Source organism: Neomonachus schauinslandi, chromosome 13 (genome assembly GCF_002201575.2).
Source record: "Neomonachus schauinslandi chromosome 13, ASM220157v2, whole genome shotgun sequence".
Classification (NCBI taxonomy): Eukaryota; Metazoa; Chordata; class Mammalia; order Carnivora; family Phocidae; genus Neomonachus; species Neomonachus schauinslandi.
In genome coordinates this window covers 12,425,519-12,447,358 of record NC_058415.1, presented here as the reverse complement: position 1 = coordinate 12,447,358, position 21,840 = coordinate 12,425,519, and the positions used below count along the sequence as shown (strand labels likewise).

Sequence of the window (21,840 nt, the reverse complement as noted above, 5' to 3'; positions counted from 1 at the left end):
TAGGGAAGAGGGCCAAAAATACTGTAGTAACTCTTTATTATGACTGATGGTAACTACATTTATCATGGTGAGCATATCATAATGTATATAATTGTCAGATCACTATGTTGCACATCTGAAATTAATATAATATTGTATGTCAACTATACCTCAATTAAAAATAAGAACAAGAATTAACATTATATATAATATACATATTTATGCATATATATATACATATATATATGTATGTGTGTGTGTGTATATATAGCATGTGTGTTTGTGCAGGCAAATACTTTAAAGCAGCAAGAAATTATGGTCAAACTCTGCTGGTGAATGCTTACTTGGTATATCCACATTTTCTTTATTAATTATCATTTCTCCACTCACAAGGCTTATGGTTTTTACCATATTTTGCTGGAGTTGGAGGCGATGCTAAATTAGCATTTATCATGAAATGCTATTTCATGAATTTATTTTTTAAAGAAAAATAATGAGAGTAAATTTAAGCCTAGGCCGACCAAATAATTAAACCCATATCCTCAAAAGAAATGAAAGGTCTGGGGCGCCTGGGTGGCGCAGTCAGTTGACCGTCTGACTCTTGGTTTTGACTGAGGTTGTGATCTCGGGGTCATGGGATGGAGCCCTGCATGAACACAGAATCTGCTTGGGATTTTCTCTCCCTCTGCTCGTATCCCCCCTCAAATAAATAAATAAATCCTAAAAAAAGAAGAAAGAAAAGGTCAAATGCACTTCAAAGATTATCTAGAGCCTGCTATTTATGTAAGAGGAAAACCTACTTAAACCTCTGCGGGTTTCTATTTGCTCATCCTTAAAGTGGATGGTGAGTCAGAACAATTGCCAAGATCTCTTCTAAATCTAACATTAGATGACCGGATTTTCCCATCAAACCGTAATGTTTCACTAAGAGTCTGTCTACATCTCTCCTATCCATGGACTCAAAAAGTATTATCTTAAGTAAGGAAAAACGCTATGCTGGATAAACAATCCACACTGCAGTCAGCTACTACAGATAAATCAAAGTCTATAAATAGTCACATTCCCCACTACCATAGGGCCAGTGTTGCCCAAACTTCAGTCATATGAGTTTCATGTCAAATCTGAGCGCCACCTATATTTTTATTCACTTAAAAATGGAATGTAAGGTAGCTTATTTTTTTAATCAGCCATATCCTGAGCAATCATAAGCTTTATGCTAGCTTTATGCATTTTTTTCTAATAAAATTTGAAATAAATACATAGTCTATAAATAAAAGAAAATTCCACCAAGTACCATCAAGAATTGTGTTGTACACTCTCGGTGGTATACATACTAAACTTTGGAAAATACCAGAGCAGCTAATGAAAAGCATATATATATGCTGGCCTAGAATATGTAAGATTTTGTTTTTGAAGGAAACTACTATAGTAACATTTCCATTGCATTTATTAGGATAGAAAAATCAACTGTTATTTCCATTATTCTTTCATTGGTTAGAGAATCTGATTCCATAGATTACTTTTAAAAGGGGATAATAGGACCACCAGTTAATGGGTAGAGTTTTCGTTTTACACATGAATTAGCATAAATCCCACTCTTGTCATGCCAAGTGTTGATGCCAGATCTTTTGGAACCATCAAGATCAGTGAACTGAGAACGGCATTTTCTGTGGACTACTGAATAATCATCTTGACAAGGATAATCCTATTGGGTGGGGGGAGAAAGAGAAATAATATTGAATGACCAAGATATGTAAAAACAAGTGATTTCTAGAAGTTGATCTTCAATATGTTAGTCTTATTATGATCCAAGTTTAATTTACACACAATTAACTTAATATATCAAATTACAAATGCTTCAATGAAAAAAATGGCTACAGTATTTATAAATAATTTAATTCTGAAAGAAGCCTCTAGTTCACGGTTGTTTTATTTATAAAACTAAAAAGATAAATTGTTACACATATAAAACTTTTGTAAACCATAAATACATGGCCCAAAGAACAACTTAAATTTTATGATCGCCTACATAAGACCAAAACAATTATAATTTAACTATCATTCAACACCTTTTTAAAGTTAATAAAAATTATAATCATTCCAAAGAATAATATCTTAGGTTGTATCTTTCATAGTTGCTATCAAGTCGTAAATGCCAAACTCAAAGATTTATTCCTCCGAGAAATTGACCTCAGGATAACCCAGTATCATGTTTAAAGTATTTATCCTTAAAGCACTTCGTAGAAGATTCTGTTGTGATAAAACAAGACACTCTCATTGACCACTTCCCAAAGGAAATATTGATTCTCTCAGATTACATCAAGGGTAATGGTAGACAAGGAACATAAAGCCCTTGAACTGATTATCTAATTTCTGCTTAAAATTGGTACTAATTTTAAAGCACTGACACAATATTGAAATTAAATCACCAGAACTATAAAACAATGAAAGAACACCAAAATAATTCTAATCTTAGATTGGCCTTATTGAAAATAATTGAAAAATTTAACCATATATTCAACCATAACAATAATAATAGGGTCAACGGATTTACTGAGTGTCTATTATGGGTTGGGCACGGTAGTTGAGTGTTTATATCTTTTAATCCATAGCAGAACTCTGACATAGGAATTATTACTCCCACTTTACATATAGGAAAAGACAATTTGCTTAAAATCTCAGAAAAAGAGGATTTAAAGAATGTCAATATTAAACAACTTAGCCAGGACTTCAAACTAACTATCTAATTGTAAGATCTATTATCCCTCCAGTACCCCCATGAAATTCTCAATAATTAAGAGATGAAATAAATGACAAAATCCTAAAACTACATTATATCCATGTTACTTTCTATAGTTTGGGCTTTTGTTTTTCATAGTCAGGGTCTAATTTCTTTGGGGCTTGTATGTTGGTTTTTGGTTCAGTAGAGGCCCTTTCAATGAGATTTGAGTATTACTGGCCAAACGTGCCTGCTCACAGGGAGGCAGGATCTGCTCATTCCTAGGCAAGCTTCCGTCAAATTGAAGGAAGCGTCAAATGCAGGGTTGATGTGTTCCTCTAGCATCTCCTAGGCAGGAAGGATGATTTATTTTGATCAGGTGAATGACAAGCTTAAATGTGATGTTTTTAAAGAAAGGATTCTGGCAGCAAGAAGGTACTAAAGACTGAAGGTAGAAAGGACCAGATTCCAGAACTATAATTAGAATTAGAATAAGAACTCACATGTCATCAACTGATATGGATAAACAAAATGTGGTCTATCCACACAGTGAAATATTATTTGGCAATACAAGCAATAAAATACTGACAGATGCTGTAGCATAGATGAACCACGAAAACAGGCTAAGTGAAAAAAACTAAACCACAAGACTACACATTGTATGATTCCTTCTACAGAATGTCCAAAATAGGCAAGTCCACGGAGACAGAAAGGAACTTTGCAAGGGACTAGGGGGAGGGGGAGAATGAGGAGAGACTGTTAATGGGTGCGGTGGCCAATTTTATGTGTCAACTTGACGAGATCACGGGGCATCCAAACATTTGGCTAAACATTATTTCTGAGTTGTGCCTGTAAGGGTGTTTCTAGATGAAATTAGTATTTGAATCTGTGGACTCAGTAAAGCAGTTTGCTCTTCCCAATGGAGGTAGGTGGGCACCTTCCAATCTGCTGAGGGAATAAAAGAAATGGAAGAAAAAGGCAGAGGAAGTAAGAATTCAGTCCCTTCCTGCCTGATTGCCTGAGCTTGGACATTAATCTTATCCTGCTCTTGGTACTCGTGGTTCTCAGGCCTTTAGACTGGGACTGAATTACACCACCAGCTCTCCTGGGTTTGCAGCTTGCAGACAGCAGACTGTGGGACTTCTCAGCCTCCATATTGCATTAGCCAATTCCTTACAATAAGTCTCTCTCTCTCTGCATATATATATGTGGTTTCTCTCTGTAGAGAACCTTGATTAATACATATGCGGTTTCTTTTTAGGGGTGATGAAAATGTTGTCTAATTGATCGTGCTGATGACTGTATGACTCTATGGATATACAAAAATCACTGAATTGTACACTTTAAAAGGGTGAATTTTGTGGCATGTGAGTTATCTTAGTAAAGCTGTCATTTTTTAAAAGTGGATAGTAGGGGTAAGCAATCTTGAAGTTAGGAAAACTAGTTAAGAGACTGTTTCCTATTAACACACATGAAATTAAGTCCCTCCCATTATCAGAGGTGCATTGGTAAGCCAGCTCCCCACCAAAAAATCCCACACAACTTATTTGTGATATTTGCCAATTTCTGTGGTGTAAATACTCCTGCTATGGCTGACTTCGAGCTACCAAAGTGAGGTCAGTGAACACTGAGTTGGGAAGACATGAGCATAATCAGCTCACGCAAACTTTAAGACGTGACTCCAACTCACCCTGAATCTACTTCTCCCATTTCGCATTGTGTGACAGCCATGCAATGTGGGTAAATGGATCCCACTCCAAACTGTAGGGGCAGAATCTAACCTATGACAATCACAATAATCCCTCACTCCTTTTTCAATGATAGTGATTGATCCAACGTCAGACATGTGTTTTGAGTTTGCCCAAACAAAGTAAAGCCTAAGACTTCTGTTCAGTGATTTGGAGGAAAGAAACCCTTTTTCCATTGTTGGACATAAATGAGGAAGCATCTAGCCCAGATTTCTATTAGTAGCCCTCCTCCAATCAGTTTAGCATGAAATCAACACCATAAAAGGCAGATTTGAGAGTCAGTAAGAAGCATGATGACATTGCTGTATCACTCCTTTCCTGAAACCTGACTTTTCAAAAAAATGTGAACCAATAAATTGCTTTTATTGTCTGGCTTGACTTGAGCTGGGGTTTGTACAATCTACTAAAAGCATCCTAACTAACGTGTACCTGAATAATCTGCAATGTTGGAACACTGAGTTACTGAGAATCAGAGCAAAAAGAAATGGGTAAAAACTAGGAAGTAAGACAAATATATAAAGTAGGAGTAAAGGCAAACAATAAATTTGTGACTAAACATATAATCAGGAATTAGAAGGACACAAATATGGAATAGATGAACAAACAAAACAGGACAATAACAAACTATTAGGAACCTAGAAGGTGTAGTTATTTTAAGGAAGCAGGCTATGTTTTTCATGTTTTTCAAAGTTTAATACAAAAGGCACAAGATAGAATAAAGCAGCTGCACCAAGATTCACCCTGAAGGACCTTAATATTTTTTTTAAGTTTTTATTCATTTATTTGAGAGAGAGAGAGAGAGCACAAGAGGGGGGAGGGTTAGAGGGAGGAGCAGACTCCCCGCTGAGCAAGGAGCCCGATGTGGGACTCTAGGATCATGACCTGAGCTGAAGGCAGCCGCTTAACCAACTGAGCCACCCAGGCGCCCCTCAAGGACCTTAATATTGACTGCAGCTCAGACCCAAGGCCAAACTGAGATGGTAGGAGTCCTGAACAAGCAAATAATTTGGTGTGCCACTCAAACCAAGTATACAGGGGGTAATCATCTCCAAATGACAAACAGTTTTGCCCTTTCTGTGTGTAACCAACCATTTGCCCAAGGTGAGATCACAGTTTGTTTCAGAAAAAAAATGGCAACCAAAAAGCAAAGTAATATCAGCTTCTAACATGCAAAATAGGATTTTTTAGCAAGATAATAGCCTTGCAATCCAACTCAGTCTTGAGGACTTTAGAATATCAATGTCCAAACCTGGAAGACCTCAGATCATAGAGTTCTCCCAATATGTAGGAAAAATATCTTTTGCATTAAGTCTTAACCAAAAGTTGGAATGGATAGTAGGAAGACAGGGAAGAGTCTGTTTGGGGAATTACAGGAATGAGAAAATAAGGGAAAAGGGAAAAGAAGGACGGCAGAAAGACCAATGTATTTCCCAATTTTCCCCTTCCAAGACTTTAATCAGCCAGAATTCCTCTGACCTGGACAGAGAGAAATGTATGAGATAAAAGAGAGTAATGGCGGAAAGGCATAAGAGGCCCCCATCCCTCATGAAAACTCGAAACTGAGCATCTCAGGCTGCCCTTTCATTTGTCTGGAGTACAACAATACCCAGACTGGTGGAGCAGCATGCTCAGGCAGAGGAAGACTCTGAGTCACCTCTGGCATCCTGTGGCAAGTCTGCAAGGGGGTTACTAACAGGAGCTGCAAAGCCAAACACTGGAGCTGCGGCTGATGAGAGGCATAGGAATCTTCTGTTGGGTCTACAATACCTATGGGAGTGGAAATGAGGATGAGTTATCCCAGGCAAGCCATCTGGGCTCCAACCTAGCCCAGAGAGAAAGAGAGGGAAATAGAAAAAGACTGACAGTTCAACATCCACAGACCATAGTCACCAATGCCAGCAAGGAAAAGAGCAGCTGGGTGAACTAGGGACATTACCTCAGAGACCAGAAGAGGCAGACAATAGCACACACAAAAATCCTACTCTTGCCCTCTGGCATCGGGATGGTAAGTCACTTCCCTCTCTCCATATACTTGGATGCCGTCTTAGAGTCATAGTTACTATTGCTGTGTAACAGGTCAACCCACAGAGAGCAGTATAAAACAATACCCATTTCTAGACTCTCTGGGTCAGGAATTTGGGAGGGGTATAACAAAGACAGCATCCCTCTGTTCCACATTGTCTGAGGCTTCAGCGGAGAAGACTTGAAAGCCGGGAATGACTTGAAGGCTGGGGTTAGAAACATCCCTCACTCCAGTTGGTGGTTGATACTGGCTGTCTGCTGGGACCTCAGCTGGGCTATTGACTGGAACAACTACCCAAGTCCTCTCCAGGGGCCTGCTTGGGCTTTCTCACACCATGGTGACTGGGTTCTGAGAATGACAATGGCACAGAGAGAACCAGGAGGAAACTACACTGCTTTTTATCACCTGGCCTCCAAATTCACATAGCATCACTTCTACTGCAGTCACAGGTCACCCAGCTCTAGTGGAGGCAATAAGGACTCTGCCTCTCAATGGGAAGAGTGTCAAAATCACATTGCAAGAGTACGTGGGATGACCACACGTGCTGCACCCATTTGGGAAAAATAACAATCTGCCACATGGAGAAAAGTAGGATGTGTTGGGGTTTCTCAAGATTACCGCTAGATTCAATGATTTTGCTACGAAGACTCACAGGATTCAACATATAGTTGTATTTGTGGCTATGATTTACTGCAGCAAATGGATACAAAGCAAAATCAGCCAAGGGGAAAGGCACGTGGGCTGCAGTTCAGAGGAGGCCAGGTGCAAACTTCCAAGAGTCCTCTCCTGGTGAGTCACACAGGATGCACTTAATTTCCCCAGCAAAGAATTGTGAAATGCTGTTTACTGGGGAAGCTCATTAGAGCCTCAGTGCCAAGCTTTTTCTTGGGGGCTGGTCACAGAGGCACTCGTTGCCTTGCAATACCAGAATTCCAGACTCCCACAAGTTCAACACGAACCATATTGTTCGCACAAACAGTTTAGGTGCAATGAGCCTCTCTCATTAGGGAATTCTAATCCCACAAGTCTAGTTTCTAGATGCTAGCCAAGGGCCAACCTAGCAAGCAGGCTTTTTAATAGATAACAGGCTCAGTTCTACTATGTTAGTTCTTTTCTGCCAACAATGGATGGAAGATCTCTGAGAAAATGAGAGTTTTTTAAAGGAGATTGAACACCTCCTATAGGAACTATTTAAATTATGGAATCAGACTAAGTTGTAAATGGACTGAAGAGTTAGTGTTTTCCTACTGGTGGTGGGCTCAAGAAGAAGGCTAGTTATCAGTTAGACACTTTTCCTCTGCATATGTGAGTTGCAGACAGTTGTTGTATTCCCACACCCTAACATAATATTTACATGTCTGTTCAACACTTATTTAGTGGGAGTGGGAAGAAATGTTTAGAAATGGTCCATAGAAGCAGTTGTGTGAATCACCACACGTTGTTGTTGGTTGGTTCACTGTTCTGGAGCTACACAGACACTGAGTGCTGACGACGTTATATTTAAGATAGGATAATCACTATGAGCTTTTTCTGAGCCTTTCAGGTAGATGAGGATCACAGAAAAATTTTGTCTGAGGTGTGGAATGGGTGGCTATCAGTGCACAATGGCTTACACAGAGCCAGACTGGAAGAGACATTTCACAGGAAGAACTTAGAGGACCTAGCAGGCCAACTGAAGATAAAGAAGCAAAGATGATCCATAGCTTCAAATCTGGATGGCTGGGAGAGTCCTAAAACCACTAAATGGAATAGGAAAGACATGGAGATGGGGGAGAATTTGTTATAGGAGAGAAATGATGAGTCACATTTTAGACGTTTTAAATGTGAGAGGACATCAGTACAAAATCTTTGAAAGGTGGTGCTGTGGGATAGATGGCCTGGAGAGGTCAGTGCCCTATGCACAGTAGTAGTCATTGGCTGGGGAAAAATAGCTCTAAGGAACAGTATTGGGACCACGGATGATACTTGAATACCAACTGTGAATTACATAATTAGACTGCATCAATTATTCCTGAGGTTGAAAATATTACCATAGCTATGTGTCCTTGTTCTTAGGAAATACACACTGAACTGTTTATAGGCAAAGGAGTTCAATGTCTCCAGCCTACTCTCAAATGGTAAGCAATTGGTGACTCTGGGTAAAGATTATATGAGAGCTCCTTGTGCCATTCTTGCAACTTTCCTGTAAGTTTGAAATTATATAAAACACATTACCCCCAAAAGGTGATGGTTGAGGAACCATGGGAGTGAATGAATTCTCTGAGATTACATAAAATGAGAAGCACAGAGTTCTGGATCCCAAGTCCTATGGATGCTCATGGCTGGGTCCATAAAGAAGCCATGAAGGGCACAGAAGGAGAGGTATGAAGTGGGCAATGTCATAGCTTCTGAAGGTTGAGGGAGGTGGAGGAATGCAGTGGTAACCAAAAAGTGCCCACTTCCAAAGAAACTTCATAGAGGGAAACACCTGACAAAACACAAACCAAACAACAGTGCTGTTTCAGGGAACTAGAGGAAGTCAAATGAAACATCCTGATAAAAGATGGGAAAAGCATGTCAGAGAAAGATATGCTGAGGGCAAACAGGCTCTATAGAAACAGGAAGCACTAAAGATGCAGCAAGAGAATATGGGGAAAATCTGCCTTAAGGTTAAGAAAGCTTTCTTCCTTTTCTTCTCTTTCTCTTCCCTCTTCTTTTAAACAAATCATGGACAGACATGGTCAGGATGTTACAGGAGTGTCCTCTTAGTGAGTGGGCCCCTACTTGACCTTCTGACATTATGAAGGACAAAACAGCCTATGGTTTTACCACCTATATCAATAAAATGTATCCGCATATCTTTAAGAGGCAGGCATCCTGTTCTTAAATCCCCATCCCCTCCTCACCCCCAACCCCACGGCCCCCTGAGTGCTATATTCTTACTCTGAGCACAGTTGTCTCCTGAACTTTCTTCGGAATAAAATGACATGACTGTTTCTTAGTCAACTGTATTCAGTCCTCACCCAGTTTTGGTTATACTTAGTCTTATTTGATTTCATTTTATTTCTTTGGGATCTTTTATTTTTTATAGTTTTATTTTTCAAGGTCATTTTCAGTTTTCAGCCTGCTTTCTGAAACATCAGTAACTCTGCCTAATTTAATATTATACGATAATTTGAAAGCATAGTCTCAATTCCTTCATCCAGATCATCCATAAAAATTCACAATGTGTTATGTTTCCTGGCCAAATTAGTCACTGTGAACTAACCTTGTGTCCACCATTACAGATAGCTATTAGCCACCTGGCATTCATACAGCAAAGACCATTCTTCCCTAGCATACCTGTAAGTATGCTCATTTGGGGTACTTCATCTAGTCTTAAAAAGGTATTTGAGGCAGCAAGCTTATTTATGTGAATGTCACATTGGATGGAGTAAAAGTAAATAAATATACAGGTAGATTACTGTGAGATTTCATTTCATTATTTTCAGTATACATAATGTATAAAATTATTTAGCTGTTATATGCACTTGACTGAAGACCTGTCATCCCCCATTGAGGTTGTCTTCTATACACACATGCAGAGTGATGTGGGAGAAAAAAGGACAATTTCCATACAGCCAAATCTACTTTACCAACCCTAGGGATCATGGAGGAGAGGTATCTCAGACATTCACTTCCTCACTTCTTTAAAAATGATTTCATTTCTATTGGATATTTTCTTCTCCCAGGGATTCCATTATAGACCTAAGAGTAAATGGCAAATGTAGCTACGACAAACTATCACTAGTTGGATATATTTTTGTTATGTATCTAAGAAATATTTATTATACCTTTTTATTTGATAAAATTTTACAAAGGAAAAACATTTGTAACCAGTAGAGGTATTCAACTAAAGGAAAATTGTCAATGGGAAGTGCAAGGAAGTTTAGGCCATGGATATAAATATAAATATCTATATCATTACTGAGTCTGGTCATCACAAAGAAAAATATGGAGATCTATATGAACAATCACTTCACAAAATAAGCTGACTTTAAACAATATCACACAAACTTTAGTAATGGCCAGCATCAAAAAATAAGCAATACAGTATTAAACCTTAGCTATTGACACATTTTTTATTTTTTATGCACAAATTTTGATTGGTCCTATCATTTTAATCATAGAAAAAAATATCATTTTTTTTTATTCCTCAGTCTACATTATGTGAGGACACCTGCCACTATTTTATACTTATAATGGTATGGCTAGTTATAAATTTGAGGCCCAGGGTTCTCATTTTTTAAAGTTTTTTTCTTCTTTACAAAAGTCAAATATGTTCATTGTAGAAGTTAGACATAATTAAAAGAAAGAAATTAGAATTAAGCTTTATGATTTGACGCAGAAACAAAAGAAGATCATAGTTACTTAGATTCAGAAGGATATATAAAATGAAGGCATAGTTTTAGAGAAAACAGGGTTCTTTCTACTAAAACAATACAACAACAACAAAACACTTGAAAATCTGAGTTTCCTGAGAATTAAGACCACAATTTCCCAACTGTTAGTGGTACATGAGATGAGCAGGAGTTAAAATACTCATTTCCTAATTTTCAAGTACATTCAAATTAAATGTTTGCCAAGGTCCTTCATCAAAAAGATTTCTTGGTCATAAATAAATACTATTAGAATGGGACAGGATCAATGAGAGAAAAACAAATCACCTCAAATATGTAAATAGTGAAATCTGAGAGCCAGCGAGCTCATACAGAGCATTTTGTCTATATTATTAAGAGTTCTCCAGAGAAACAGAACCAATAAGAGATAGACAGATAAAGGGATAGATGGACAGATGGATGGATAGATAGGTAGATAGATAGATATGAAGGATGTCTACTTATCTATCATCTCTATCTCCTATTTGTTCTATTTCTATATGTCTGGGACAATAGTTGACCCTTGAACAATATGGGTTTGAACTGTGCAGGTCCATTTATACACAGATTTTTAAAAAATAAATACAATATAGTATTGTAACTGTATTTTCTCTTCCTATGATTTTTAATAACATTTTTTTCTAGCTTAGTTTATTGTAATAATATAGCATATAATACACATACAAAATGTGTGTTAACTGCTTATGTCATCATTAAGGCTTCTGGTCAACTGTAGGCTATTAGTAGTTAAGTTTTTGGTGAGTCAGAAATTATATGTGGATTTTTTACTGTGGGGGGGGGTCAGTGGCCCTAATTCCCACATTATTCAAGGGTCAACTGTGTATATATATACTGCATATATATACTGACAGAGAGAGAGAGATCCTTCCTTCCTTCCTTCCTTCCTTCTTTCCTCTCACTATTAGCAACTATACAGTCCCCCAAATAAGGTAAATCCTCTTGTATCCCAACCTGGGAAAGCTGTATAGCTCCCTGTGGAGCTATATGAAGAAATGCCAGCAGGTCCTAAAATTGAAATTGGGGCCTGGGAAATGTGATCCCTGAATGCTGGCAGCTGTAAGACTCAGAACTGGAACTGTTTGGCCTATAAGGTACAACATCAAATCTATGTGTCTATGTATAAGGTCAGCACACATGTATAACATACAATGAGATCTTTCAGGCATTATTTTAGATTGAGGAAGGCCACCATTTCCTTCTGAACCCAAGTAATAGAGGGCTATTCCTGTGGTTAGCTAACAGCAGAATTTTGGAACATCCTGACATCAATCAAAAAATATTAGGTAGAACCACATGACCCCATCCTTCTCCAAATTCACCTCCCACCCCTACCTCATTTGTAGAATAATCTAAAACTCTTTCTCATTTTAGCCAATAGTCAATGTAATGAGATAAACAAGGATATTCAGCAAATGGCCATCATTCTTTTGTCAGCAGATACTGAGTTAGAACATTAACAGGACAAAAAAGAGAAAATTAAACAGTAGATATATTAAGATTCAGGGAAAATAGTAAAATAAAAGTCACGAAAACACATCATAAACCTGGGACATTACCTAGTTTAAAAAGTATACTTCATTCTGGACTAAAAGCTTATACATGATTATTCCATGTGACCAATTTAGATGACACAACTTTGCATGCTATTATGTTTTTAAAAGAGAACCAGAAAAAGAAAAGGACTGTATACTGGAATGAAATTATGGAAGATCATGGGGGCACAGTATGGAACAAAGACACAAAGAGAAGATTCTAAAAAGAAGAGAAAACCAAAGCTAATTTAGTTCAGAGAAATGATGTTTCCTTCAGAGCCCCCAACCTGTTCTAGATTCACTCACTGTCTTAGCTTTTGGATGTTTTCAGCAAGTCATTCTTTTCTTTCTCTTCTTTTTAAGAGCACTGGTAGACCTCTCTTCCCAGGAAGCAGAAAACTAAAGGCAATTCCCCAATCCCTTTGGGGGTTTTCTTGCATGTGAATGAGCCTAACTGAACAATAAAGGGCTCTTAAAGATTGCTGTCCACCTCTGACTCCTAGCCAAGATGCATTTTGGTCTGGGATGATACTCAAAGTATTTATCAATCAGTACAGTCACTCAGACTGGGCAAGTCCTAGAGGCCCCTGGTTAAGTAAGTATTAAATTTCCAGAAGGTTCAGGCTGGGCCCACTCAACCATGAGGCACAGGAGGCTTAGTGCCTAGAGCCCACAGTACTTTTGAGGGCTCACAAAAATGTTTCATTTCTTTTAAAATCAGAAATTTCAAGATGAATCTAGTAACAAAGTGAAGGTATTAGTGCCATTAATTCTACACTAAACAAGAGTTGAATAGTAAATTTTATATTACATATATTTTACCATAATAAAAAATGCAGATGCCATTTTGAAAAACTAACTCTATTAAATGGTAGAAACTCATAGCTAAGCAGGAAATGTTGCTGGTCATTTAATATTCATAAACATCTCATAAACAATAGCTATTATATGGAAATTTTTGCTTAAAATAGGGTACAAGAGTCCAAAAGTACTTCCCCCCAAAAATGAGTATGTTTTCGTTTTGTGTAATAACACCCATTCGTTTTGTGTAATAACACCCATTGGTACATTGGTAATAATTTCAAGAGGGTTAACAATAACATGGTCATATAACATGGACATAAAATATAATTAAATATAGTCATAAATAGGCAAGAAGACAAACAGCCTAAGAAATATATTTCTTTAATAAGCTTTTAAATCCACCCCCTGCCACCAAAAGTGAATGTGATCCAACTTGGATTGTATTTGTCTTTATATCATTGCAGTTGTACAATATATATTGTTTTATTTTTTAATGGAAGAAGGAGCCCTCAGGATCTGGGAAAGCCATAATGCAGTCCTGCATCCTGGGAGTCTAGGGAAGGGGCTGGGGCTACTCAGGGGGCAGGGTTCTGGGGAACTCAAGGTGACAGCACATTTCCAATCAGCACAGAAATATCAGTATTTTAACAACTCTGTATCTGTACCAGTGCATTGAGCCCCAGTGGTAGGACAGGTCAATTCTGCTATTGCAGAGAATAATGTTAAACAGATGCAGCCTCTTTTCATACCTACAGTACCACATGGCAGGGATTCCTCAAAGTTAGTTTGGAATGCATTCCAACTTTATTTTTTTTAAAGATTTTATTTGACAGAGAGAGAGAGCCAGAGGAGGGACAGAGGGAGAGGGAGAAGCAGACCTCCTGCTCAGCTCCGATCCTGACATGGGGCTTGATCCCAGGACCCTGGAATCATGACCTGAGCCAAAGGCAGACACTTAATCCACTGAGCCACCCAGGTGCCCTGCACCAACTTTAAAACATAATTCTCTATTAGAAACTTCCTCAGCTTGAAAAAATGAAACAAGATGAAACCAGAGAGGGAGACAAACCATAAGAGACTCTTAATCTCAGGAAACAAACTGAGGGTTGCTGGAGGGGAGGGGGGTGGGAGGGATGGGGTGGCTGGGTGATGGACATTGGCGAGGGTATGTGCTATGGTGAGTGCTGTGAATTGTGTAAGACTGATGAATCACAGACCTGTACCTCTGAAACAAATAATACATTATATGTTTTAAAAAAAAAAGATAGTAGGAAGGGAAAAATGAAGGGGGGGAATCGGAAGGGGAGACAAACCATGAGAGACTATGGACTCTGAGAAACAAACTGAGGGTTTTAGAGGGGAGGGGGATAAGGGGTGGGAGGATGGGTTAGCCTGGTGATGGGTATTAAGGAGGGCACGTATTGCATGGAGCACTGGGTGTTATATGCACACAATGAATCATGGAACACTACATGAAAAACTAATGATGTAATGCATGATGACTAACATAACATAATAAAATAAAATTTTTAAAAAAAGGAAAAAAGAAAAGAAACTTCCTCAGCTTTCTGTCTCTGAGTGAACTAAGATATGTACCATTTTGGGGGTTCAAGCTACTCATATGTTTGGAAAGATAATTCAATAGGCAGCTCTATTTAGGAAAACAAAATGGTACTTCACATTGATAATGACCAACCAGATGTACCCAAATGGCAGCTGCTTGACTGGGAGGAGCTATTAACCTCCAAAATGCTCCCACTGAGAGCTTGGTCATTTGACTCAGTCCATGGCATTACCTTTCTTTTCTGCTGTCCTATGGGTTGATTTCCAACAGCCATATTTAGAATCTAGCCAACACTCTGGCTTACCATTTTTTCAAAGTCAACGGCTTTGATTCCATTATCAAAATTCAGTCCATGTCCACATCCTGGGCTCTATCATTCCCCAGAATTGTTCTACATCTGAAATTCCAATAAATTCCAGTACATCCCCTTTGCTCATTACCTCCAATTCTTCCAGCTCTCTCACCCCTTCACTATTGCCATGCTTGTTTTTTTTTCTCAACATTCTCATTCCTTTGACCCTTCAACTTCCTGAGTTTGCTACTCTCTGCCTGACCTAACTCTTTTCCTTACTCATCCTGAGTGTGCTCAGTCAACTCTCCACCATTAAACTCAGCTCACTTGTCCTTTATCCTAAAAGCTTATGTACACTTTAAACAGCCAGCCTTGGACCAATCATCTAATGTTTTCCTCTATTTTGGTTCTTTGGGAGAAGGATGGGGAAGCTTTTAAGAGAAGGTATCTTTTGTTGAAATTGGGGTGAGCCATAATAAGTATTCAACTTAAGAGGTGGAGTTCTGAGGAAGTAGCTTGCAATTCTCTTCCATTTCTGGCCTTAAAAATGATTTCATAGCTTCCTAATACTCTGTATTTATTTACTCATGTCTAGAGCTATGGGATGATAACTTGCACTCACTTTAGAATTCCTATAATGCTATCCCACTTTATGCAAGTATCAATTAAACAAATATAAGAAATGATAATATAAAAATTAATAGTTTCAATTCATGCAAAACACTTGAAATATGAGTCCAAATATTTTAGGATTTCTTCAGGAATTGCATAATTGCAAAGGCTGTAGCCTAAGAATGGTGTACTGTGTTTATGCTAAGTCCACATGGTGAAGTCTCTAGTAAGAAAAAAATATTCTCTTTCTTTTGTCAGTATTTTATGAATCATACACTTGTTTATGTGCACAGTAACTTCTATGTCAGAGTTCAGCCACTATTCTACTGTTATTTAACCATTTGCTGTCATTATAATTTAATTTTTTTGTATCCTGTAACAATGTAACAAGGTAAGCATTCATCGAATGGGGGCACTAGGAGTAGGGCTAAAAAACAGGCCTCAACATCAATTACTTTGGCAAGGAACTTGGAAGTGAATGAACAAAACTCTAAATAAGCCAAATAACTGCCATGGCATGCTGTGCTGTTATTATAGAAATAAGCAACATGAGAAATATGAGAAATAATGCTAAAAAAATTAAAAGCATGAATATACAACACAATGGCCAAAGATTTATGCACGCTGAGAATACATCTCACATTCTTTATCTTTATGCCTGTGGAGAAATTAGTCCTTTGAAATTTTGTGGGTTTTTAATTATGTGTCTTGTCTTTTGTTTAGAGATGCAGCCAGATCCCATATATGTAAGGAAATGGGCCTCAATTTCATTTTAAATAATATATTTGTTTCCTTGGGGTTTTCCTGATTATAAGTCATCATGCTTGTTGCATTGGAAAATTCTAAAATGTGTAAAGATGAAGAACTCACCTAGAATCCCACCATCCAATGGCCAACTTTACTAGCATTTTGACAGTTTCTTTGGTTTTTCCTCTATATTTTTGCATAGTTTATACATATATAATATTTACATATTACATTAATATAATAAATTTTATATGCATAAATTTTTTTTAAAGATTTTATTTATTTATTCATGAGAGACAGAGAGAAACAGAGGGAGAAGCAGGCTCCCAAGGAGCGGGAAGCCCGATGCGGGACTCGATCCCAGGACCCTGGGATCATGACCTGAGCCGAAGGCAGACGCTTAACCATCTGAGCCACCCAGGCACCCCTATATGCATAAATTTTGTATCTTAATGTTTTTCTTAACCTTAAATCAAGATTTATCAGGACACTAAGAACCATCTATGGACATTTAAAGGTTATAAAATAACTCATCATGTGATTGTAACATATTTAATAGTACTACTCCTAATACTAAAACATTAGGTACTTTCCAAGTTTTGCCATTACAAACAATTCCGTGATGAGTATCCTTGGATATAAATTTTATCCCTAGTTGAGTTATTTTTCTCTGAGGAAGTTTCTTAGAAGGAAAATTATTAGATCAAATAGTATCTTTTCTTTAAATTTTATTTTATTGTTATGTTAATCACCATACAATACATCATTAGTTTTTGATGTAGTGTTCCATGATTCATTGTTTGCGTATAACACCCAGTGCTCCATTAGATCAAATAGTATCTTGATACATATTGCCAAATTCCTTTCCAGAAAGATTAAAACAATTTACAGTCTTCCTGGCAACAGATGAAAGTACCCATTTCATCACATCTTCACCCATTAAATATTATTATTTTTAAAAATAATGCCATTGTTATACGCAAACAATGAATCAGGGAACGCTACATCAAAAACTAATGATGTACTGTATGGTGACTAACATAACATAATAAAATTAAATTTAAAAAAAATTGCCAATTTTATTAGCAGGAAAATTTTTTATTGTTTTAATTCACATCTCTTATTATTAGTAAAGTGGGATTTTCCCTATATTTAGTAGCTAGTTTTACGTTTCCTGCTTTGCAAATTGTCTATATATTGTCCTTTGCTCTTTCCCTAACAATTTTCCTGCCAATATATATATAAGTTCTTTACCTATTAGGCATTAATCCATAAGCTATCATATTTGCTTTCTTTATGGTCTGAATGCTCTTTTTTGATGAGAAAAAATAAATAAGAATACAACATATAATGTAATGTCATGAATCTTCCCTAAATTGGTTTTACCATGGTTTCTAAAACTATTGATTATTCTCATCTGTTTATTCTTTCAAATAACTCATAATCTTAGAGTTCTAATAGAAAACAAAATCCATTTTTAATATAATAAAATTTATGAATTTAACTCATAATTAATTTAGTTTTCCAGTTTCTTAAAATGGTTGTTGTTCCCTTGTAGTCAAGATTTCTGTCTCAGTTATCTCTGGGTGTACATTTGTTAAAATAAAGTTAATGGCTTCAAACAAAAATTCATTATTATTTCCTTGGAATCTTGCATGGGTTGCAGTCCGAAAGCAGATGGAGCTGCAGTTCAGGCTCAACTAGGCTGGACATCCAAGATGGCTTCCTCACCCATGAATCAAGCACATCAGGGCTCCTCCTCATGGCCTCTCCTTCCAGGAGAGTAGCCTCGATTTCTTACATGGGAGCTCAGGGCTCCAAGACTTGTAAGCAGTCTTCTTCAATCTAGCCTAGATCTGGCATAGTGTCACTGTTGTCATGTTCTATTGATCAAATCAGTTCCCTGACAGCTCAGATTCAAAAGGTGGGGCATCATTCACCTTGTCCTGGGGAAGTGGCTTGTGGAAAGTCCACCATCTTTGGAGACAAACTACCACATCTTCTTTATTGATCTTTATATGGGTTAGAATTTTCTTCACAAAAGTATTTAAAATTTAGGGGCACCTGGGTGGCTCAGTTGGTTAAGCGACTGCCTTCGGCTCAGGTCATGATCCTGCAGTCCCTGGATCGAGTCCCGCGTCGGGCTCCCTGCTCGGCAGGGAGTCTGCTTCTCCCTCTGACCCTCCCCCCTCTCATGTGCTCTCTCTCATTCTCTCTCTCTCAAATAAATAAATAAAATCTTAAAAAAAAAAAAGTATTTAAAATTTGTGTTGCTATAGTAATTTGTGTTTTTTTCTTTTATAAGTTTACTAAGTTTACTATTTAAAATTTGTGTTGCTATAGTAATTTGTGTTTTTTTCTTTTATAAGTTAACTAAGCTGATATGAAGCAAAGATATTATTTTTGATATACTTATTTTGTATTCAATCACCTTACTAAATGGTCTTATTTCTACTAATTACTTTTCAGTTTAATATGTTAGTTCTCCTAAGAACATAATAATACTCTGAAAATAAAGATGACTTTATTTCCTCCTCTTTTTCAATAGTTAAATCTCTTACCTATTGTACCAGTCAAGATTTCCATAACAAGACTAAGAGGAAACAACCTTATTTTGTTTCTGTTGTTTAACTTTTTAAGTACAAGTAAAATGAAGTTATAAACTGGACATATTTTGTCAACATACACATCTCCCAGAGCTAAATTACACCACTTACTTTTATGTGTCAATGCAATACAAATGAATTGAAAGGTGGGTTTTTATTCCAGATAAATTGAATTCAGGGAAAAGGACAATAAAACAAGATGAGGAAGAAAATAACTAATACATTTTGGACACTGCAATATTTTCTCCCTGAATTCTATAAACTTCCAAAAATAAATCATAACCATAAAACATTCCATTGACTCCCACAAATAGCTAATATCTCTAAATAAATATACAATCTCATGAATCTCAGCAATTTGTCCTTTCTTCCCAAGCTTGACTATTTACACTCGATATAAAGAATCATTTTAAGTACATAAATAAATAAGTATTAGAATAAGGCTTTTCGGCCATTTTATACTCACAAGTGGCTGATAATCATATGGTGGAGCATATTCTTCAGCATACGTTGTCAATGCATACCTAAGAGAGAGAAGTCAATATTTGAGAAAAGAACGACTCTGAAAAGAACGATATTTAAAATGTTTAGCGTTATATCCTTTACACGAAATAAAAACATTTCAAGGAAGACTGGCCCTAATAAAATTTTTAAAACATACAACTGTCCCAGACCTTGTTTATAGCATTACCTACCACGACAGGATGACTTTCCTTCAATCACTTCCAATTCAACACCACTTATTACACTCCCGTACTAATGATATGCTACAAATCCCAAGTCCCTGAGCTTAGGTGCATTCCAACCTTTTGGGATTCTCTTTACCATCCACTTTCTGCCCCTCAAACCGTTTTGACCCTATGCCCCATGTTCTCTGCTACATGACAACTGAAAAAGAAAATAGAAGACAACCAGGTGGACTGAGTTTAATAGCTTCCCCAATTTCCACCCCATTAAACACATAGCAATTCTTAATAAATACATCCTCCTTCCCCCAAGTCTGTAAGCACTGCTAAGCTCCAAAGGGAAACCCTAAGGTGCTAGAAATGAATAGGATACTCACTAGAATGGGAAGTCATAAGATGATGTGCCAAGGCTAGAAGCTGGAGTTTGAACTGCATATGAAGGGCTGGAGACATGGACTTGGGTTCAGAGAAGGCAAAGAGCTAAACAACTACTCACAGCCAGGAGCCTGTAAAGTCTATACCCTCATATAAAAGAAACCAAAGAAACTCCAGCCACCAGTCCAGAGAAACTTGCAAGAAAGCTTCTCTGTTTGGAACTCAGGGTGGGAGAAAAATTGTTCTCCTATGAGAAATAATTAAATAAATTTTAAAAAGTGCTACTTCTGATGTGGTATATATATACAATGGAATATTATGCAGCCATCAAAAGGAATGAGATCTTGCCATTTGCAACGACGTGGATGGAACTGGAGGGTATTATGCTGAGCGAAATAAGTCAAACAGAGAAAGACATGTATCATATGACCTCACTGATATGAGGAATTCTTGATCTCAGGAAACAAACTGAGGGTTGCTGGAGTGGGGGGTGGGTGGGAGGGATGGGGTGGCTGGGTGATAGACATTGGGGAGGGTATGTGCTCTGGTAAGCACTGTGAATTGTGCAAGACTGTTGAATCTCAGATCTGTACCTCTGAAACAAATAATGCAATGTATGTTAAGAAAGAAAAAAAAAAGAAGAAGAATGTAGCAGGAGGGGAAGAATGAAGGGGGGGAAATCGGAGGGGTAGACGAACCATGAGAGATGATGGACTCTGAGAAACAAACTGAGGGTTCTAGAGGGGAGGAGGGTGGGGGGACGGGTTAGCCTGGTGATGGGTATTAAAGAGAGCACATTCTGCATGGAGCACTGGGTGTTATGCACAAACAATGAATCATGGAACACTATATCTAAAACTAATGATGTAATGCATGGGGATTAACATAACAATAAAAAATAAAATAAAATAAAAGAGAAAAAAAAAGCGCTACTTCTGTTTCTGGCAATATTATGGGACTAGACAATCAAAGAAACTCCTCTGAGAATTGCACACCTAAAAATATTGGGCACAAGGAAATTTAAACATTTTAATGCATGGCTATGCTGGTGGGAAAGAGAATTCAACAAGTAAAAGAATTCCAAAATAACAAGGAAGTCGAACTCAGAATGGTTATTGGGTAGTTATTGGGTACAGGTGCTAATATTTTACCTGGTGGTAACCATCAGTTCCTGTTAGGCTTTTGAGATGTGGTTTCCAAAGTAATAATATTAGCATTACCTGGAAACTTGTTAGGAATACAAACAACTGGGACCCAGCCCCAATCTGCTGAGTTAGAAACCTGGGGGTAGGGCCCAGCAGTCTGTGTTTTAACAAGCCCTCTAGGTGATGCTGATGCACACTCAAGTTTGAGTACTGACAACTAAAAGAACAAAAATTAGAATGCAATTTTCAAACTAGCAAATAAATTTTTTTAAAAGACCAATCTAATAAAAAAGCAGGAAAGGAGAATAAAAGGAAGAAAGGAAAATCACTTCTCATCAAATTAAAATCATAAAAATAAAAATAAATATCTTTGCAATCACAATGAAAGTAAAGGGTTAAACTCATCAGTGAAAGTATTTCTCAGACTTAAACTGAATGTCAACGTGTATTACATAGTACAACTCTATGCTTCTATACCTAGAATAAAATTATTTTCAAAGAAAGTTTGAAAGTAAAAGCATATAAAAAGACACAGCCAGAAAATATTAACACGAAGTTAGTGTTCTTATATTAGTATCATATGTAATTGA

At 37.3% G+C, this 21,840-nt stretch overlaps 1 protein-coding gene across 1 annotated transcript in view; it reads right to left on the bottom strand.

Annotated features, from left to right (window-relative positions):
- Positions 1-1,501: 1,501 nt before the first annotated feature.
- CFAP95 (cilia and flagella associated protein 95) overlaps positions 1,502-21,840 on the bottom strand; it is a 71,597-nt gene continuing 51,258 nt past the window's right edge. Inside the window, exons 5-6 of the mRNA XM_021694363.1 lie at positions 19,511-19,568; positions 1,502-1,684 (exon numbers count right to left, since the gene is read on the bottom strand). Coding sequence (XP_021550038.1) covers positions 1,502-1,684; positions 19,511-19,568 — 241 coding nt within the window. The remainder of the gene's footprint in view (positions 1,685-19,510; positions 19,569-21,840) is intronic.